The sequence below is a fragment of the Heptranchias perlo genome, chromosome 8, assembly GCF_035084215.1.
Source record: "Heptranchias perlo isolate sHepPer1 chromosome 8, sHepPer1.hap1, whole genome shotgun sequence".
Lineage (NCBI taxonomy): Eukaryota > Metazoa > Chordata > Chondrichthyes > Hexanchiformes > Hexanchidae > Heptranchias > Heptranchias perlo.
This window is the reverse complement of record NC_090332.1, coordinates 45,865,702-45,887,136: the sequence shown is the minus strand read 5'-3', so window position 1 is coordinate 45,887,136 and position 21,435 is coordinate 45,865,702. Positions and strand designations below refer to the sequence as shown.

At 43.5% G+C, this 21,435-nt stretch overlaps 2 protein-coding genes across 5 annotated transcripts in view; one reads left to right on the top strand and one right to left on the bottom strand.

The window, feature by feature from the left end:
* pex13 (peroxisomal biogenesis factor 13) overlaps window positions 1-4,205 on the bottom strand; it is a 32,436-nt gene extending 28,231 nt beyond the window's left edge. The window contains exon 1 of one of the 2 annotated variants that reach the window (XM_067989061.1): window positions 4,074-4,205. In XM_067989061.1, the coding sequence (XP_067845162.1) occupies window positions 4,074-4,144 (71 nt within the window). In that variant the 5' untranslated portion in view covers window positions 4,145-4,205. The other variant, XM_067989062.1, reaches the window with a different exon arrangement.
* Window positions 4,206-4,535: 330 nt separating this feature from the next.
* pus10 (pseudouridine synthase 10) overlaps window positions 4,536-21,435 on the top strand; it is a 74,503-nt gene continuing 57,603 nt past the window's right edge. The window contains exons 1-2 of one of the 3 annotated variants that reach the window (XM_067989057.1): window positions 4,536-4,604; window positions 5,693-5,829. In XM_067989057.1, coding sequence (XP_067845158.1) covers window positions 5,704-5,829 — 126 coding nt within the window. In that variant the 5' untranslated portion in view covers window positions 4,536-4,604; window positions 5,693-5,703. The remainder of the gene's footprint in view (window positions 4,605-5,692; window positions 5,830-21,435) is intronic. The other 2 variants (XM_067989059.1, XM_067989058.1) reach the window with 2 other exon arrangements.

Here is a 21,435-nt window from a genome sequence, read left to right as displayed (position 1 = left end):
GAAGATGGTTGTGGTAGTCGGAGGTCAGTCATCACAACCCCAGGACATCACTGCAGGATTTGATCAGGGAAATGTCCTCAGCCAAACTATCTTCAGCTGCTTCATCGGTGGCAGTACAGTGGTATACAGTCAGGAGGGAGTGGCCCTGGAAGTCCTAAACATTGACTCCGGACCCCATGAAATCTCATGGCATCAGGTCAAACATGGGCAAAGAAACCTCCTGCTGATTACCACCTACCGCCCTCCCTCAACTGATGAATCAGTACTCCTCCATGTTGAACACAACTTGGAAGAAGCACTGAGGGTAGCAAGGGCACAGAATGTACTCTGGGTGGGGGACTTCAATGTCCATCACCAAGAGTGGCTCGGTAACACCAATACTGACCAAGTTGGCCAGGTCCCAAAGGATATAGCTGCCAGACTGGGTGTGCGGCAGGTGGTGAGAGAACCAAGACGAGGGAAAAACCGACTTGACCTTGTCCTCACCAATCTACCTTTCGAAGATGCATCTGTCCATGACAGTATTGATTGAAGTGACCACCGCACAGTCCTTGTGGAGACGATGTCTCGTCTTCGCACTGAGGACACCATCTATTGTGTTGTGTAGCACTACCACTGTGCTAAATGGGATAGATTCAGAACAGATCTAGCAGCTCAAAACTGGGCATCCATGAGGCGCTGTGAGCCATTAGCAGCAGCAGAGTTGTATTCCAGCACAATCTGTAACCTCATGGCCCAGCATATTCCTCACTCTACCATTACCAACAAGCCAGGGGATCAACCCTGGTTCAATGAGGAGTGTAGAAGAGCATGCCAGGAGTAGCACCAAGCGTACCTAAAAATGAGGTGCCAACCTGGTGAAACTACAACTCAGGACAACATGCATGCTAAACAGCAGATGCAGCATGCTATAGACAGAGCTAAGCGATTCCACAACCAACAGATCAGATCAAAGCTCTGCAGTCCTGCCACATCCAGTCGTGAATGGTGATGGACAATTAAACAACTAACGGGAGGAGGAGGCTCCGTGATCATCCCCATCCTCAATGATGGCGGAGTCCAGCACGTGAGTGCAAAAGACAAGGCTGAAGCGTTTGCAACCATCTTCAGCCAGAAGTGCCGAGTGGATGATCCATCTTGGCCTCTTCTCGAGTTCCCCACCATCACAGAAGCCAGTCTTCAGCCAATTTGATTCACTCCACGTGATATTAAGAAACTGCTGAGTGCACTGGATACAGTAAAGGCTATGGGCCCCGACGACATCCCAGCTGTCGTGCTGAAGGCTTGTGCTCCAGAACTAGCTGCCCCTCGAGCCAAGCTGTTCCAGTACAGCTACAACACTGGCATCTACCCGACAATGTGGAAAATTGCCCAGGTATATACTGTCCACAAAAAGCAGGACAAATCCAATCCAGCCAATTACCACCCCATCAGTCTACTCTCAATCATCAGCAAAGAGATGGAAGGTATCGTCAACAGTGCTATCAAGCGGCACTTACTCACCAATAACCTGCTCACCGATGCTCAGTTTGGGTTCCGCCAGGACCACTCGGCTCCAGACCTCATTACAGCCTCGGTCCAAACATGGACAAAAGAGCTGAATTCCAGAGGTGAGGTGAGAGTGACTGCCCTTGACATCAAGGCAGCATTTGACTGAGTGTGGCACCAAGGAGCTCTAGTAAAATTGAAGTCAATGGGAATCAGGGGGAAAACTCTCCAGTGGTTGGAGTCATACCTAGCACAAGATGGTAGTGGTAGTTGGAGGCCAATCATCTCAGCCCCAGAACATCGCTGCAGGAGTTCCTCAGGGCAGTGAGCTAGGCCCAACCATCTTCAGCTGCTTCATCAATGACCTTCCCTCCATCATAAGGTCAGAAGTGGCGATGTTTGCTGATGATTCCACAGTGTACAGTTCCACTCGCAACCCCTCAGATAATGAAGCAGTCCATGCCCACATGCAACAAGACCAGGACAACATCCAGGCTTGGGCTGATAAGTGGCAAGTAACATTCGCGCCAGACAAGTGCCAGGCAATGACCATCTCCAACAAGAGAGAGTCTAAGCACCTCCCCTTGACATTCAACGGCATTACCATCGCCGAATCCCCCACCATCAACATCCTGGGGGTCACCATTGACCAGAAACTTAACTGGACCAGCCACATAAATACTGTGGCTACAAAAGCAGGTCAGAGGCTGAGTATTCTGCGGCAAGTAACTCACCTCCTGACTCCCCAAAGCCTTTCCACCATCTACAAGGCATAATTCAGGAGTGTGATGGAATACTCTCCACTTACCCGGATGAGTGCAGCTCCAACAACACTCAAGAAGCTCAAAATCATCCAGTTCAAAGCAGCCCGCTTGATCGGCAGCCCATCCACCACCTTAAACATTCACTCCCTCTACCACTGGCGCACCGTGGCTGCAGTGTGTACCATAGTGACCTCTACCACCTAGAAGGACAAGGGCAGCAGGTGCACGGGAACACCGCCTGCATGTTTCCCTCCAAGTCACAAATCACCCTGACTTGGAAATATATCGCAGTTCCTTCATCGTCGCTGGGTCAAAATTCTGGAACTCCCTTCCTAACAGCACTGTGGGAGAACCTTCACCACATGGACTGCAGCGGTTCAAGGCGGCTCACCACCACCTTCTCAGGTCAAGTAGGGAAGGGCAATAAATCCAGCTTTGCCAGCATCACCAACATTCCAGGAACAAAAATAAATAAAAAGTTGAATATATTAGTGGTGCTACAGAATTTGTCGATGCCTAAGATTTATACACGCTTAAAGCACTTCCTGCTGTGCAGTGATTTAAAAGCAACTCTCTTTATATAGTTCTGTTGCAGTTTCCGAAAATACATTGCAATACCCACTCCCCTTTTCAACTGACTTCAATAAAAAGCCCAAGGTACAAGCAATTAGGAGCATAGAAACATAGAAAAATTTACGGCACAGATGGAGGCCATTAGGCCCATCGTGTCCGTGCCGGTCGAAAAAGAGCTACCCAGCCTAATCCCACTCTCCAGCTCTTGGTCTGTAGCCCTGTAGGTTACGGCACTTCAAGTGCATATCCAAGTACTTTTTAAATGTGTTGAGGGTTTCTGCCTCTACCACCTTTTCAGGCAGTGAGTTCCAGACACCCACCACCCTCTGGGGGAAAACATTTTTTTTCAGCTCCCCTCTAATCCTTCCACCAATTACTTCAAATCTATGCCCCCTGGTTATTGACCTCTCTGCTAAGGGAAATAGGTCCTTCCTGTCCACTCTATCTCAGCCCCTCATAATTCTGTACACCTCAATTAAATCACCCCTCAACATCCTCTGTTCTAAGGAAAACAACCCCAGCCTATCCAATCTTTCCTCATAGCTCCTAAAGCACGAGTCTTATAGTCGACTCATCTTTAAAAAAAATCCTACACGTCACAAATTGCACCCTCATCAAAAGGATGACCAAGCTTGAGTAATGATTGTAAAGGGATCTATCCAAAGTACAACTGACAACAGGAAATCACAGTTTAACTGCAGGTATAAATGTATGTGGCCCAAAATTTGTTGGTGCATAACAAGCTGTGACACTGTCTGGTTAGCTCATATCTGAACACATTTTATACTAGGCCTGTCAATTATTTTCTTTCCGGAATATTTAATGTTTATTACTTTTACTCTAGAGAGTCGTTTAGTGTATTTACTTTGGAAAACAAACTACTTTAAAATGAAATACAGTAGAATAACTTGTCAGTATTTTGAATAATTCTGAAGACGTATCCTAAACAGTTGTAGAACAGGTTCACTTTCGTTACAAGCTACCGATAAACAGCTCAAATAACAATTACCATACTCCAATTGGAAAAAGGCAAAATATTACTTTGAAATGCAATTCAGTTCTAAAGACGATGATACTTTTCAATAGACAAACGTGCCAATCGTTTTTAGCAGAGATAGAGGTCGGTGAGGCGCTTCACTCAACCCACAAACCCTACGTACATGGAGCCTGGAGCTACACAGGGAGCCATAGCAGTCCAAGGGGATAATTCGCTTCCAGTCTATTACACAGTATGTACTGAAGACTTACTGGAAGGAGGGGGTACTCATATTTCCCGGGATCCGTCTTTCCCAGGGTTTAGGAGGCGGCTGTGACCCCATAATCCTCGTTACAAAATCATTCGCTCAATAATGACTTCTCGGCACTTCAGCTTCACACATATTCCGAGCTAGCCAATGGAACATAGAGACACAGCCGAACACGGAGACACTAACCAATGGAACACGGAGACACATCCGAACACAGAGATACTAACCAATGGAACATAAAGACACAGCCGAACACGGAGACACTAACCAATGGAACACGGAGACACATCCGAACACAGAGACACTAACCAATGGAACACGGAGACACAGCCGAACACAGAGACACTAACCAATGGAACATAGACACACAGCCGAACACGGAGACAACGTCCAATGGGACATAGAGATACATCCGAACACAGATAGTTGCTTACGGAAAGCATGAAGATCCGAGTCGCTTTATATTTGCGAACAATCACTTCCGGGAGCTGGTGTTACTGGTGTGTGCAAGGTGGGCAGTAGCTGAGGAAATGTGAGTTTAGAGATGGGTCGATTTTTAAAATTTTAGTTGTTTTGTGGTGAAAGTAAAATTATTAATAAAATGGACCGAATACGAGTTGGTTAACGATGTTGCTGGAATATATGTATATATATATATAAGAAATATACTGTAGATACTTTGAGTGGTCAGACGTAAGAAACTTGAATCACCTTTGAACGCAGAACGTTGTTAAATAAATAAGCTCTTAGACTATCACAATTCACTTTAACTAGCTGAAATTGTAATTGTTACTGAACACTTCAAAAACACCAATTATGATGATGAGGTAGTATAGGATGCTGGTATGTTCAGTGGTAAGATACGGGTCCATGTCTTTAATTTGGCAACCTAGCAACTTTCTGAACATGAATGGAAAGAGATGCAAAACGAAAGCGAGCTACTTTGTCCATAGCTTGTGAGGAACCTTAAAGCTGGTGTGGAGGGGAGTGTATTAGGTTCAAATGCAGCCCAAACTATCAGGATAAAAATCTCCATTCTTCTTTGACTTTATGCAGAGGGTTGTTATCAACCCACCAGAAACAGCGGTGGAAGCAGAATCCATAATAGCCTTTAAAAGTGAAGGGGATAAATATTTGAAAAAGAAGAGAGGATGTATAGGGAAAGGATGGGAGATTTGGAACTAAGTGGATAGTCCTTTTGAGTTAGAATAAATGCCATAGGCTAAATGTCCTCCTTCTGTGATACACAATTCGATGATTCTAATAGTGTTATGTAAAATAACTTTGGGCAATTTCATTAGTTTCTAGTAGGCATGTGAGCTCACAGCACAAAACAGAATGATTTGACACAGATTCCATCATTTGGTAGGCCACTAGGATGGGTGGTGTAGGAACGAGAAATTCACAAGTATCCTATTCCCCAACATTGTAGCACAAAAATGTAACTGAAAAAACTTAACAAATTGAAGTAGAATGAAACCTTTGAAACTGTTTCATGTTCATTTTTAATGTTTTTGATGGAACATTATTGCTCTTGAAGAATATTCAAAAATATAACCATTTAAGTGAAAATCTTTTAAGCATTAATAAAACTACTGCTTCTGCCTCTTTGTTGAATAGGATCAGAAGTCATGTTTCCATTGAAGGAGAAGGACAGGACAGTGGTCCAGGTGCTGCTTAGTGCAGGATGCTGCCCTCGATGTGTACTAAGATTCTGTTGTGTAGGGATCCAGACAACATACAGACTTTCATGCAAGGTTTTTGGATGTTTTTCTTTTATTTAAGAGAGTTCAACTACATGGGTAGTAAAACTCCTCTTAAAAAAATTACATTGTATTTTACATTTGTCCAAACATTAATTTTATAATCTTTATCCTTGTCATCAAATCTCTCCACAGCCCCACCATTTTCTCACTCTAACCTCTCCAGTCCTGTCTTCCAACCTGGACCCTCTGCATTTCCATCTCTGGTTCACTGCCAATCCCTCTGCTCCACCATTGGTGGCAGCACTTTTAACCATCTTGCCCTAAGAGTCTGGAATTCCCTCACTAAAACCCTTTGTCTTGCTACATCTTTCCCCACCTTCAAAATCATCTTTATAACCTACCTCTTTAACTTCAATTCTGGTCATCACCTCCTCCTCCTACCCAGGTTTGGCACCCAACTTTGAAGTACCCTGGGACATTTCACTAATGTCACTACACAAATGCAAGTCGCTTGTGCAAAGTATTATAATAATTCTGTGGCTGGTAAATCTGTAAACCATGTTGGGAATATTAATCAAAAGGTATCAGATAAATGATTAACTCCTCTCTCTCAATTCCACTTCAGAGAACTGTCTGGAGTCATGGCTGTCCTCTGGATTGTTTGCATTACCCTGTCCAAAGTATGTTGCTGCAAAAACCAAACCAACCATCTAGGAGATGCAGTACACTATTGAGTGAACTGATCAACCTCTCGCTTAAAATAATCAAAGATGGAGTCAGATGAAGAAATCCATAAACTAACATGACTATTAACATCCATGAAAACTCAATTAATATAAGGTTAAGCACTGAAGGCTACAATAAGCAACTGGATGTATATATCAGTAATTGATGGTGTAAATTGTCACTCCACAAAAGTAGTTTGTGTATCACCATATCTTAGCATTAGCTGGGCTCTGCTTCATATAGCATAACAATTATACTTGATGCCCAAGATCAACGTAAGCTCAGCAAGTTGCCTTATAGTTAGATTCTTTCTTTATGTACAACCTTATACAATCCTTCATCTAAGGATGGTGGAGTTGGTTAGCTCTGCCTCCCTCTGGAGCTTCGTCACCTCAAGGGGTACCTACGAGATTAATTTCCATCCATAAACGTGGTATTCCTCTTCTCTTTGGTTGTCTGCTTTTTGTCCTAGTGTTTCCAACCTTGTATGTATATAATGTCTCGGTTTTGTTATACCATCACTTTCTATCTCTCTATTCTCACAAACTTGAATTGCTACATTATGATGTGATACATTTAAAAATATTTGGTGGTTCTGTCCAGTTACATTTCTGAACCTTTCAGCTTCTAACTCTTGCTTTTAATTTATTACTTCCCACCATTCAATTTTTGAATTTATTCCCAAAACCTTCCAAACAAAATCCTTCTTGTTTTCGTGTCAAAACACAATCATTTATGTTTTTACTTTCTAAAGGTAAGGCCCCTTTTCCCACCCATCTGTTATGTGACCAACCAACATGCTCCATCCTACCATTATAGATTCCTTAAACAAACACTTGTCAGAGACTGATCTGAAATCCAGGCTATTGGGGGAGATATTCAGTTCCATTATTTCCCAGTTTTCTAACAAGACAGATAGTCCTTACCTTAACAGGCAAGGTAAGCCATTTGTTCAGTGGCTTTGACGGACTGTGTTTTCCTAGCTCCATATATAATGGCCCAGAATTTGCTGGAGCAGAGCATCTCGCTTGTTAGATTTTTTCCCTCACCCTTCAGCTTGAAAAATGTTTACACCACAAATTGCTGAAAGTGAAAGCTGATAATGGGGTCAACAGGGCACCTGGGGCCTTGGTGAACGATGGAACCAACAGTCTATCTCCTTAACCAATGAGATTTAAAGAAAGAGAAAGAAGTAGGAACAACGGAGAAGGAAATATGGTGAATTTGAGTCAACTTAGATACAGAAAAAGAAATAAATAGAGGGAAAGGAAGATTGGATTAAGAGAGAGAGAAAAAAGAGACAGAAAGGAAAAGTAAGAAAAAATGTAAAACTTCAGAATTTAAAAACCTCCTAGGAACAATTTACTACCCACAGTTTCAGTTGTTTCCTTTCCGGAGAGGTTAAGTGACATTGCAGGAACATAAATCTCATCATTAAAAGGGTCCTTACATCATTAAGTACCAGCCCTAACTTTCTGTGGTGAGTTTAATTCGATTTAACAGTGCAAATGCAGTAATTTCTTTAAATTTGTGGGCTCCTGTTTTTGTGAGGCTTAATGACGGAGCGGTGCAAATCGTCCAGCAATTTGTGGCGATACACAACTCATGGCGTAGCTCTTCCTCGCCACAAATTGCTAGGTTATTTACGCACTAATAATGGCGTGTGCATTAAGCTCGCTGTTATTCTCCCAGCAAATCCTGGGCCATTATTTAGAAACCACTGCTAGTTACAAGAGTCCTGTGTTCTCTTGTCTCTTGAGTATTCTCTAAACTCTCCAGAATTAAAAAAAAAAAAATCACTTTCTGTATTTGGGGTTGCTGGCAAGGCTGGCATTTATTGCCCATCCCTAGTTGCTGTGAGAAGGTGGTGCTGGGCCTGCTTGCTGACTCCAGTCCTACACAAACGTGGCTGACTCTTAACTGCCCTCTGATGTGACCTAGCAAGCCAGTCAGTTGTATCAAACCTCTACCAGTGCTTCAAGAAGGCAGCCCACCGCCATTTTCTCAGGGCAATTAGGGGTGAGCAGTGAACGCTGGCCTTGTTAGCAATGCCCACATCCTAAGGTGCTCAATAGGTTGGCGTCGCTCAAAGTTAACAAGTCACCGGGTCCAGATGGGATGCATCTTAGGTTGCTGAAGGAAGCAAGGGTGGAGATAGCAGAAGCTCTGACCACAATCTTTCAATCCTCCTTAGATATGGGAGTGGTGCCAGAGGGCTGGTAGATTGTAAATGTTACACCTCTATTCAAAAAAGGGGAGAGGGATAAACCTGGTAATTACAGACCAATCAGTCTAACGTCAGTGGTGGGAAACCTACTAGTGATCATTGTTTAGGACAAAATTAATTCTCACTTGGAGAAGCATGGATTAATATGGGTCAACCAGATCAGATTTGTTAAGGCAGATCCTGTCTGATTAACCTGATCGAGTTCTTTGATGAAGTAGCTTAGAGGTATATATGGTTTTTCAAAAGGCATTGGATAAAGTACCACCTAATGGACTTATTCGGAAAATAGAAGTGCATGATATTAAAGGGACAATAGTAACTTGGGTACGTAATTGGCTAAGGGATAGGAGGCAGAGAGTAGTGGCAAACGGATGTTTTTGTGACTGGAGAGAAGTATGCAGTCGGGTCCCCCAGGGATCAGTATTAGGACCATTGCTTTCCTTGTTGTATATAAATGACTTGGATTTGGGTATAGGGAGTACAATTTCAAAGTTTGGGGATGATACTAAACTTGGTAACGTTGTAAATAGTGAGCAGGATAATAGCAGACTTCAGGAGGACATACAGACTGGTGAAATGGGCAGACGCATAGCAGATGCAATTTAGCGCAGATAAGTGCGAAGTGATGCATGGTACTATGTCAAGGCCTTGGAGAGGGTACAGAGGAGGTTTACCAGGATGATACCAGGGGTGACGGACTTCAGTTATGTGGAGAGTAATTTTATCAGTCTAAAAAAAAGTCAAGGCTGTAGAGCAGAGTAGTGATTTGGATAAAAACAAGCAGAGTGTGTCAGGAAGGGACAGAGAGTTTAACAATGGTAGTAGGGCATTAGTGACTAAGGTCACATCAGGGAAAAAAAGTAAAAAGTTAAAATTAAAGGCGATGTATCTGAATGCATGAAGCAGTCGTAACAAGATAGATGAATTAATGGGACAAATAGAGATAAATGGGTTTGATCTAGTGGCCATTACTGAGACATGGTGCAGGGTGAGCAAGGTTGGGAACCAAATATTCCAGGGTACTTGACTAATGGAAAAGGAAGGGGCATAGCCCTAATAATAAAGGATGAGATAAACACTGTAGTGAGAAAGAATCTTAGCTCAGAAAAACAGGATGTAGAATTAGTATGGGTGGAGCTAAGGAATAACAAGGATCAGAAAACACCTGTGGGAGTAGTTTATAGGCCCTCTAACAGTAGTTATAACGTTGGACAGAGTATAAATCAGGAAATTAGAGGAGCATATAATAAGAGTAATGTAATAATCATGGGGGACTTTAATCTTCATATAGGCTGGGCAAACCAAATTGGCAAAAGTAGTTTGGAGGATGAGTTCCTGGAATGCATCTGAGACAGTTTTCCAGAACAATATGTCGAGAAACTAACTAGGGAACAGGCTATTTTAGATCTAGTATAGTGTAATGAGACAGGATTAAATAGTAATTGAATAATAAAGGATCTTCTGGGGAAGAGTGATCATAATATGATAGAAGTTCATATTGAGTTTGAGAGTGATGTAGTTAAGTCTGAAACTAGGGTCTTAAATTTAAACAAGGGCAATTATGTAGATATGAGGAGCAAGTTGGCTAAGGTAGATTGGGAAATTAGATTAAAAGTTATGACGGTAGATAAGCAATGGCAAACATTTAAAGAAATAATTCATAATTCCCAATGAATATACATACCCTTGAGGAATAAAAACTCCACAGGAAAAGCGATTCAACCGTGAGTAACTAGAGAAGTTAAGGATAGGATTAGATTAAAAGAAGAGACTTACAATGAGTAGTAAGTCTGAGGATTGGGAGGGTTTTAGAAATCAGCAAAGGATGACCAAGAAATTGATGAGGGAAAAAATAGATTGAGAGTAAACTAGCAAGAAATATAAAACAGATTATAAGAGCTTCTATAAGTATATAAAAAGGAAGAGACTGGCAAAAGTAAACGTGGGTCCCTTAGAGGCAGATACAGGAGAAATTATAATGGGGAATAAGGAAATTGCAGAGACGTTAAACAAATATTTTATATCTGTCTTCACAGTGGAAGACACAAAAAACATACCAGAAATAGTGGGGAACCAAGGGTCTAATGATAGCGAGGAACTTAAAGTAATTAAGATTAGTATAGAAAAATTAATGGGACTAAAAGCTGACAAATCCCCTGGAACTGATGGCTTTACATCCTAGGGTTTTAAAAGAGATGGCTGCAGAGATAGTGCATGCATTGATTTTAATCTTCCAGAATTCCCTAGACTCCAGAACAGTCTCTGTGGATTGCAAATGTAACCCAGCTATTCAAGAAAGGAGGGAGAGAGAAAACAGGGAACTATAGGCCAGTTAGCCTGACATCATTAGCAGGGAAAATGCTAGAATCTATTATTAAGGACATAATAACAGGGCACTTAGAAAATCATAATTTAATTAGGCAGAGTCAACATGGTTTTATGAAAGGGAAATCGTGTTTGACAAATCTATTAGAGCTTCTTGAGGGTGTAACTAACAGGGTAGATAAGGGGGAACCGGTGGATGCAGTATATTTGGATTTTCAAAAGGCATTCGATAAGGTGCCACACAAGAGGTTGTTACACAAGATCAGGGCTCATGGAATTGGGGGTAATATATTGGCGTGGATAGAGGATTGGTTAACGTGCTGAAAACAGAGATTAGGAATAAACGGGTCATTTTTGGGATGGCAGGTCGTAACTAGTGGGGTGCCGCAATGATTGGTGCTTGGGCCTCAGCTATTTACAATCTATATTAATGACTTGGATGAAGGAACCGAGTGAAATGTATCCAAGTTTGCTGATCGTACAAAGCTAGGTGGGAAAGTAAGATGTGAGGAGGACACAGAGAGTTTGCAAGGGGATAGCAACAGGTTAAGTGAGTGGGCAAGAAGGTGGCAGATGGAGTATAATGTGGGGAAATGTGAGGTTATTCACTTTGGTAAGAAAAATAGAAAAACAGAATATTTTTTAAATGGAGTGAAACTATTAAATGTTGATGTTCAGAGGAATCTGGGTGTCCTTGTACATGAGGCACGGAAAGTTAGCATGCAGGTACAGCAAGCAATTAGGAAGGTAAATTGTATGTTGGCCTTTATTGCAAGGGGGTTGGAGTTCAAGAGTAAGGAAGTCTTGCTGCAACTGCACAGGGCTTTGGTGAGACCACACCTGGAGCACTGTGTATAGTTTTGGTCTCCTTATCTAAGAATTACTTGCCTTAGAGGCGGTGCAGCGAAGGTTCACTAGATTGATTCCTAGGATGAGAGGGTTGTCCTATGAGGAGAGGTTGAGTGGAATGGGCCTGTACTCTCTGGAGTTTAGTAGAGTGAGAAGTGATCTCATTGAAACATGTAAGATTCTGAGAGGACTTGACAGGGTAGATGCTGAGAGGCTGTTTCCCTGGCTGGAGTCTAGAACTAGGGGGCATAGTCTCAGGATAAGGGGTCAGCCATTTAGGACTGAGATGAGGAGGAATTTCTTCACTCAGGGTCTTGAATCTTTGGAATTCTCTACCCCAGAGGGTTGAGGATGCTCAGTCGTTGAGCATGTTCAAGACTGAGATCGATAGATTTTTGGACCCTAAGGTAATCAAGGGATATGGGGATCAGGTGGGAAAGTGGAGTTGAGTTCGAAGATCAACCATGATCTTAATGAATGGCGGAGCAGGCTTGAGGGGCCGTATGGCCTACTCCTGCTGCTACGTCTTATGTTTCTTATGAGAGATTGGAGAAGCTGGGATTGTTTTCCTTAGAGCAGAGAAGATTAAGGGGCGACTTAATAGAGGTATTCAAAATTATGAGGGGTTTTGATAGAGCAAGTAGGGAGAAACTGTTTCCTCTGGCAACTGGGTTGGTAACCAGAGGTCATAGATTTAAAATAATTCGCAAATGAATTAGAGGGGAAATGAGGGTAAATTTTTTTCACACAGAGGGTTATTAAGATTTGGACTGCACTACCTGAAAGGGGTGGTGGGATCAGATTCCATAGGAACCTGCAAAAGGAAGTGGGCATGTACTTGAAGAGGACTAATTTGCAGGGAAAAAGTTGGGAAGTGGGACTAAATTGGACAACTCTTTCAAAGAGCCGGCACAGGCATGACTGGCCGAATGGCCTCCTGCACTGTAAGATTCTATGATTCTATCCAGAGAATAAAGATTAAATAAATGAACAAAATTGCAAAATAGGAATCCCACGTTATAGGAACAGAATTGGATTTGATCAGTCGCCAATAGCCCTGCTCACGGGTCATCCTCATTACACTTTAAATAGTTCCTGCTGTTCTTCCCTGCATTTTCACCAATGCTTTCATATCCCTCAGGTGGCATGGCAATCAAAACTGTACACAGTACTCCAAGTATAGTCTGCACTAAAGTGTCAGCCTTGATTATGTGCTGAAGTCAGCAGTGGAACATGAGCCCACAACCAGAGGTGAAAGTGCTACTACTGAGCCAAGTTATCACCTGTTTGATGTTTCTCAAATTAAGTATCCACATCCTCCTTTTGGCTGAAGTGTCCTTTTGCTTTCCAGTGATAGAATTTTGGAGAAAACTATTAAGAATAGGAGCTATCTTATCTTTAACACAAGAGAAAGTGCATCATAATCACTGCTGGTTTTTGTGAATTCTCGGGCATTTAGGGGTTATCACAATATTTTTGTTTTTTGTGAGATATTCCTTGGGTAGGGTGTCACTCCCATAAGGGGATCTTGTGTCCCCTACAATCCAGAATGCACCTTTTCCTTCCCAATATCTAACTAAATGATGGCATGATCTGGCACTCGAAACAGAGAACCCTTACTCCGCAAAGCAGCTACCGAAACATTGCTCATGCTGCAGCCTCATGCGTTCTCCTCTCTTTATGGAAGATAGACTGAAATTTTACTTTACTGATAGGCGACATGGGGGAAATTTTAAACCCCTAGGACAGGTGGGAAAGTGGCAGGCGGGGGGTTAAATTCTTAAAAATGGGACACCCGACCCCAACCTGCCGATTTCTGGTACAACTGCGGCGGGATGGGGATTGGGCGAGTAACCCACTCTCTAGAGGCAGGTCAGTAATTATAATATGTTGATGAGGCTGATTGCCTCAGATTTTAGCAGCCATGTGGATTTAACGGCTGCAGGCTAAAAGGAGGCGAGAACTGCCAGATCCAGCAGGTAAGTGCATTTTAGAGCACTGCTTGTGGGCCAGGAGGAGCAGGAGTGCTTTCCCCCGACCCCCCAAGCTAACCTTCTGCGATCTCTCCCTCTCTGTGATCCTCCCCCCACCTGTGATTGGCTGAAGACAATGGCTTCGGTCTTCCCAATATTTAGTTGGAGGAAATTTCTGCTCATCCAGCACTGGTTGTCAGTCAGGTAGCATGACAAATCTGAGGCAGTGGAGGGGTCGAGAGAGGTGGTGGTGAGGTAGAGCTGGGTGTCGTCAGCGTACGTATGGAACCTGACGTGTTTTCAGATGATTTCGCTGAGGGGCAACATATAGATGAGAATCAGGAGGGGGCCAAGGATAGATCCTTGGGGGACTCCAGAGGTAATGGTGCAGGAGTGAGAAGAGAAGCCATTGCAGGGAATTCTCTGGCTACGACTGGATAGATAAGAATGGAACCAGGCGAAGGCAGTCCATCCAGCTGGACAACAGAATATTGTATAAACGATATTCTACCACCTCACTTCCCCAACTTTGGCAGGCTACTTGTTATCTTCATTTCTTTCCATGCAGGTTCTGTTGCTATTTGAGCCAGTGTGTTTTCCCATTCATTTGCAGCTCATATCACTATGGTAGAAACAATAGAGATTAAAGGGCTAATTTTAACCCCAAGAATGGGTGGGTTGGCGGTGGGTGGGAATTGAAAATAGTTGTTTTTTTAGGTTGCAACCACAAAATTTTCGGACTTTGCATTCCCAGTGGGAAGCCTGTACTTTTACACGCCCACGTTAAACCTGGAAGTGAAGCCGGGTTTGCGGTCGCGACCCAAAAAACAACTATTTTCAACTCCCACCTGCTCTCAACCCACCCGTTCTTGGGGGTTAAAATCACCTTAAAGTCTCTGTTGCTGATGATCCATTTAATGGGTTTACTGATTAATACTAAGTCACGTGCCAAATGGAGATCAGTGCATATAGTAACGCCCTAGTGAGTGGAGTATGACTTGTACAGTGAGCAACTGCATTCCGATAAATGATCACATAGTACTCCCACACACAGGAAACAAGCTGTTTCAAACTGTGGCTAGCTAAAGTAGTTAAGAATAGTATTAGATTAAAATAAGAGGCTTATAATGTTGCCAAGAAGAGTAGTAAGCCTGAGGATTGGGAGAGTTTTAGAAACCAGCAAAGGATGACCAAAAAATTGATAGAGGGAGAAAATAGAATATGAGAGTAAACCAGCAAAAAATATAAGAACAGATTGTAAGAGCTTCTACAAGTATGTAAAAAGGAAGAGAGTCCCGAAAGTAAACGTGGGTCCATTAGAGACCGAGACAGGAGAAATTATAATGGGGGAATCAGGAAATGGCAGAAATGTTAAACAAATATTTTGTATCTGTTTTCACAGTAGAAGTCACAAAAAACATACTGGAAATAGTGGTCTAATGAGAGTGACGAACTTAAAGTAATTAATATTAGTAAAGAAAAAGTGCTGGAGTAATTAATGGGACTAAAAGCCGACACATTCGCTGGACCTCATGACTTAGGGTTCTAACAGAGGTGACTGCAGAGATAATGGATGTATTGGTTGTGATCTTCCAAAATTTCCTAGATTCTAGAACGGTCCCAGCGGATTGGAAGGTAACAAATGTAACCCAGCTATTCAAGAAAGGAGGTAGAGAGAAAACAGGGAACTACAGACCAGTCAGCCTGACATCAGTAGTCTGAAAAATGCTGGAATCCATTATTAAGGATGGGGTAACGGGGCACTTAGAAAATCATAATATGATTAGGCAGAGCCAACATGGTTTTAGGAAAGGAAAATCATGTTTGACAAATTTATTAGAGTTCTTTGAATGGAACCAGTGGATGTAGTATATTTGGATTTTCAAAAGGCATTTGATAAGGTGCCACATAAAAGGTTGATATACAAGATAAGGGTTCCTGGGGTTGGGGGTAATATATTAGCATGGATAGAGGATTGGTTAATGGACGGAAAACAGAGAGTAGAAATAAACGGGTCATTTTCAGGTTGGCAGGCTGTAACTAGTGGGGTGCCGCAAGGATCAGTGCTTGGGCTTCAACTATTTACAATCTATATTAATGACTTAGATGAAGGGACCGAGTGTAATGTATCCAAGCTTGCTGACAACACAAAGCTAGTTGGGAAAGTAAGATGTGAGGAGGACACAGAGTGTCTACAAAGGGAGATAGACAGGTTAAGTGAGTGGGCAAGAAGGTGGCAGATGGAGTATAATGTGGGGAAGTGAGGTTATTCACTTTGGTAGGAAGAATAGAAAAACAGAATATTTTTTAAATGGAGAGAAACTATTAAATGTTGGTGTTCAGAGGGATTTGGGTATCATTGTACACGAAACACAGGAAATTAACATGCAAGTACAGCAAGCAATTAGGAAGGCAAATGGTATGTTGGCCTTTTTTGCAAGGGGGTTGGAGTTCAAGAGTAAGGAAGTCTTGCTGCAATTGTACAGGGCTTTGGTGAGACCATACCTGGAGTACTGAATACAGTTTTGGTCTCCTTATCTAAGGAAGGATATACTTGTCTTAGAGGCGATGCAACGAAGGATCATGAGATTGATTCCTGGGATGAGAGGGTTGACCTGAGGAAAGATTGAGTAGAATTTTTTTTTTATTCGTTCATGGGATGTGGGCGTTGCTGGCAAGGCCGGCATTTATTGCCCATCCCTAATTGCCCTTGAGAAGGTGGTGGTGAGCTGCTTCTTGAACCGCTGCAGTCCGTGTGGTGACGGTTCTCCCACTGTGCTGTTAGGAAGGGAGTTCCAGGATTTTGACCCAGCGACGATGAAGGAACGGCGATATATTTCCAAGTCGGGATGGTGTGTGACTTGGAGGGGAACGTGCAGGTGGTGTTGTTCCCATGTGCCTGCTGCTCTTGTCCTTCTAGGTGGTAGAGGTCGCGGGTTTGGGAGGTGCTGTTGAAGAAGCCTTGGCGAGTTGCCGCAGTGCATCCTGTGGATGGTACACACTGCAGCCACTGGTGAAGAGAGTGAATGTTTAGGGTGGTGGATGGGGTGCCAGTCAAGCGAGCTGCTTTATCTTGGATGGTGTCGAGCTTCTTGAGTGTTGTTGGAGCTGCACTCATCCAAGCAAGTGGAGAGTATTCCATCACACTCCTGACTTGTGCCTTGTAGATGGTGGAAAGGCTTTGGGGAGTCAGGAGGTGAGTCACTCGCCGCAGAATACCCAGCCTCTGACCTGCTCTCATAGCCACAGTATTTATATTGCTGGTCCAGTTAAGTTTCTGGTCAATGGTAACCCTCAGGATGTTGATGGTGGGAGATTCGGCGATGGTAATGCCGTTGAATGTCAAGGGGAGGTGGTTAGACTCTCTCTTGTTGGAGATGGTCATTGCGTGGCACTTGTCTGGCGCGAATGTTACTTGCCACTTATGAGCCCAAGCCTGGATGTTGTCCAGGTCTTGCTGCATGCGGGCTCGGACTGCTTCATTATTTGAGGGGTTGCGAATGGAACTGAACACTGTGCAATCATCAGCGAACATCCCCATTTCTGACCATATGATGGAGGGAAGGTCATTGATGAAGCAGCTGAAGATGGTTGGGCCTAGGACACTGCCCTGAGGAACTCCTGCAGCAATGCCCAGGGGCTGAGATGATTGGCCTCCAACAACCACTACCATCTTCCTTTGTGCTAGGTATGACTCCAGCCACTGGAGAGTTTTCCCCCTGATTCCCATTGACTTCAATTTTACTAGGGCTCCTTGGTGCCACACTTGGTCAAATGCTGCCTTGATGTCAAGGGCAGTCACTCTCGCCTCACCTCTGGAATTCAGCTCTTTTGTCCATGTTTGGACCAAGGCTGTATTGAGGTCTGGAGCCGAGTGGTCCTGGCGGAACCCAAACTGAACATCGGTGAGCAGGTTATTGGTGAGTAAGTGCCGCTTGATAGCACTGTCGCCGACACCTTCCATCACTTTGCTGATGATTGAGAGTAGACTGATGGGGCGGTAATTGGCCGGATTGGATTTGTCCTTTTTGTGGACAGGACATACCTGGGCAATTTTCCACATTGTCGGGTAGATGCCAGTATTGTAGCTGTACTGGAACAGCTTGGCTAGAGGGACAGCTAGTTCAGGAGCACAAGTCTTCAGCACTACAGCTGGGATGTTGTCGGGGCCCATAGCCTTTGCTGTATCCAGTGCACTCAGCCGTTTCTTGATATCACGTGGAGTGAATTGAATTGGCTGAAGACTGGCTTCTGTGATGGTGGGGATTTCGGGAGGAGGCCGAGATGGATCATCCACTCGGCACTTCTGGCTGAAGATGGTTGCAAACGCTTCAGCCTTGTCTTTTGCACTCACATGCTGGACTCCGCCATCATTGAGGATGGGGATGTTTGCAGAGCCTCCTCCTCCCGTTAGTTGTTTAATTGTCCACCAGCATTCACGACTGGATGTGGCAGGACTGCAGAGCTTTGATCTGATCCGTTGGTTGTGGAATCGCTTAGCTCTGCCTATAGCATGTTGCTTCTTCTATTTAGAATGCATGTAGTCCTGAGTTGTAGCTTCACCAGGTTGGCACCTCATTTTTAGGTACGCCTGGTGCTGCTCCTGGCATGCTCTTCTACATTCCTCGTTGAACCAGGGTTGATCCCTTGGCTTGTTGGTAATGGTAGAGTGAGGAATATGCCGGGCCATGAGATTACAGATTGTGCTGGGATACAATTCTGCTGCTGCTGATGGCCCACAGTGCCTCATGGATGCCCAGTTTTGAGCTGCCAGATCTGTTCTGAATCTATCCCATTTAGCACGGTGGTAGTGCCACACAACACGTTGGATGGTGTCCTCAGTGCGAAGACGGGACTTCGCCTCCACGAGGACTGTGCGGTGGTCACTCCTACCAATACTGTCATGGACATTTGCGACAGGTAGATTGGTGAGGACAAGGTCAAGTAAGTTTTTCCCTTGTGTTGGTTCGCTCACCACCTGTCGCAGGCTCAGTCTGGCAGCTATGTCCTTCAGGACTCGGTCAGTAGTGGCGCTACCGAGCCACTCTTGGTGGTGGACATTGAAGTCCCCCACCCAGAGTACCTTCTGTGCCCTTGCTACCCTCAGTGCTTCCTCCAAGTGGTGCTCAACATGAAGGAGGACTGATTCATCATCTGAGGGAGGATGGTAGGTGGTAATCAGCAGGAGGTTTCCTTGCCCATGTTTGACCTGATGCCATGAGATTTCATGGGGTCCAGAGTCAATGTTGAGGACTCCCAGGGCCACTTCCTCCTGACTGTATATCACTGTACCGCCACCTCTGGTGGGTCTGTCCTGCTGGTGGGACAGGACATACCCAGGGATGGTGATGGAAGAGTCTGGGACATTGGCTGAAAGGTATGATTCTGTGAGTGTGGCTATGTCAGGCTGTTGCTTGACTAGTCTGTGGGACAGCTCTCCCAATTTTGGCACAAGTCTCCAAATGTTAGTGAGGAGGACTTTGCAGGGTCGACTGGGCTTGGTTTGCCGTTGTCGTGTCCGATGCCGGTTGGTCCGTCCGGTTTTATTCTTATGACTTTTCATAGTGAGATTTTACAACTGAGTGGCTTGCTAGGCCATTCCAGAGGGCAATTAAGAATCAACCACATTGCTGTGGGTCTGGAGTCACATTTAGGCCAGACCGGGTAAGGACGGCAGGTTTCCTTCCCTAAAGGACATTAGTGAATGGGCCTAAACTGTCTGGAGATTAGAAGAATGAGGGGTGATCTCATTGAAACATACAAGCTTTAGTGGGCTTGACAGGATAGATGCTGAGAGGCTGTTTTCCCTGGCTGGAGAGTTTAGAACTAGTCTCAGGATAAGGGGTCGGCCATTTAGGACTGAGATGAGGAGAAATTTCTTCACTCAAAGGGTTGTGAATCTTTGGAATTCTCTACCCCAGAGGGCAGTGAATGCTCAGTCGTTGAGTATATTCAAGGTTGAGATCGATAGATTTTTGGATTCTGAGGGGATCGGGCGAGAAAGTGGACTTTCGGTCGAAGATCAGCCATGATCTTACTGAATGGCATGCAAGCTCGAACGGCCGTATGGCCTACTCCTGCTCCTATTTCTTATGTCACTATGGTCTGCACATGGCTTATTGACTACTTTCCTAGGTAGTGTTGGTGGACTTCTGAAGCTACTGACCTTGTGACTTAATTTACTAGTAGATTCCTGATCTATATCAAATATGTTTTTTGGATCATGGAATTGCTTTTCATCCTGTTATTTCTGTTCTCTTCATACTTGTGCATTATATATTTACAGATATGAATCTCATTTCACACCTGGACTGAAGTTTATCTATAGTTAGCTGAAGAGCCATTGTGTATGATGTCACAGTGCAATAATTTTCAGTGAGCGGCATCAGCATCAACCATGAGGATGTCTTTGATTATTTCACACTTGCAGTGTCATTAAAAATATAAATTTGTTTACAAAAATTTAGTTTCCACACACGTAATCTTTGGAAAGTGTAATTGAATAGCAATCAGGTCAGTTGTGGTAGGGCACTGCACCCCCAAGTGAAATCATCTAACTCAGCACAGTCCAGGGACTGAGACTCAGAACCTCCTGGTCTAAGGATCAGTACCAGACTAGGTGATGCACATTACATTTTTGTGTCCTTTCTTCCCTTCTTACTCTCGATTATTCCAGCTTTCATGTCACTTTCGTGGGTGAGTACCACCTCCCCATAACTTTGAGTGTTTCTATCCCAACAAGGAGATCTAGGTAAGCTTTCTGTAACAGACTTTGGATAATGAACAGCAAACCCTGTGCGGTAATTATTTTGAAGATACTGGAATTCATTTCTCTCCAGTCTTTGAAAGTGGTGATGCATCATATTAAACCTCATTTTTAAGTTTAAAATATTACATGAATTTATTAAACAATGAACAGGAGAATAATCAAAGTGATATAATGCAATTATATGTTTACTGTGGAAAGTCTATCTAACTCACGGGAAAAAATGAGTTGTAATCTAACGCTATGCTATTTTAAAGATAACTTTCAAATACGTTGTCCTATGTTTTCTTGTCATCTCTTCTTGTGAAGATTCCAATCAGTTCTACTTTCTTGTAACTCTGCTTAATGAACAGAGCCAACCATTTATATACCTGATTGGTGTGACTTGTTTGGATGTTCATAATTGACACAGGTACAAAAATAATTGGCGAAATTTAACTGAACAAATCACAAGTTCTGTGTTTGTTCAAAAGTAGTCTGGGTCTTCGCTTGAAAGTTCAGTTTGCAAACCAGTTTGAGCTATCTTCGCAACATTTGTGATGAAATAGGCTGGGACACGGTTGTTTTTTTTTAACTGCAGCTGGCTTCAAACTCCTTAATTATTGTGGATGGATTTAAAGAGACAATCACCTAGACAGACAAAAGTACATTTCTGTGACAGTATATTTACCAGCTGAGCCACTGGGCCATTCCTAACTTAAGATTTATTCAAACAATCATGATAATTTTACTTATTTTAAATGTGAATGTTGGTTCCCCCCTCCACTTTGATATTTCTCTCCTCACTAGTT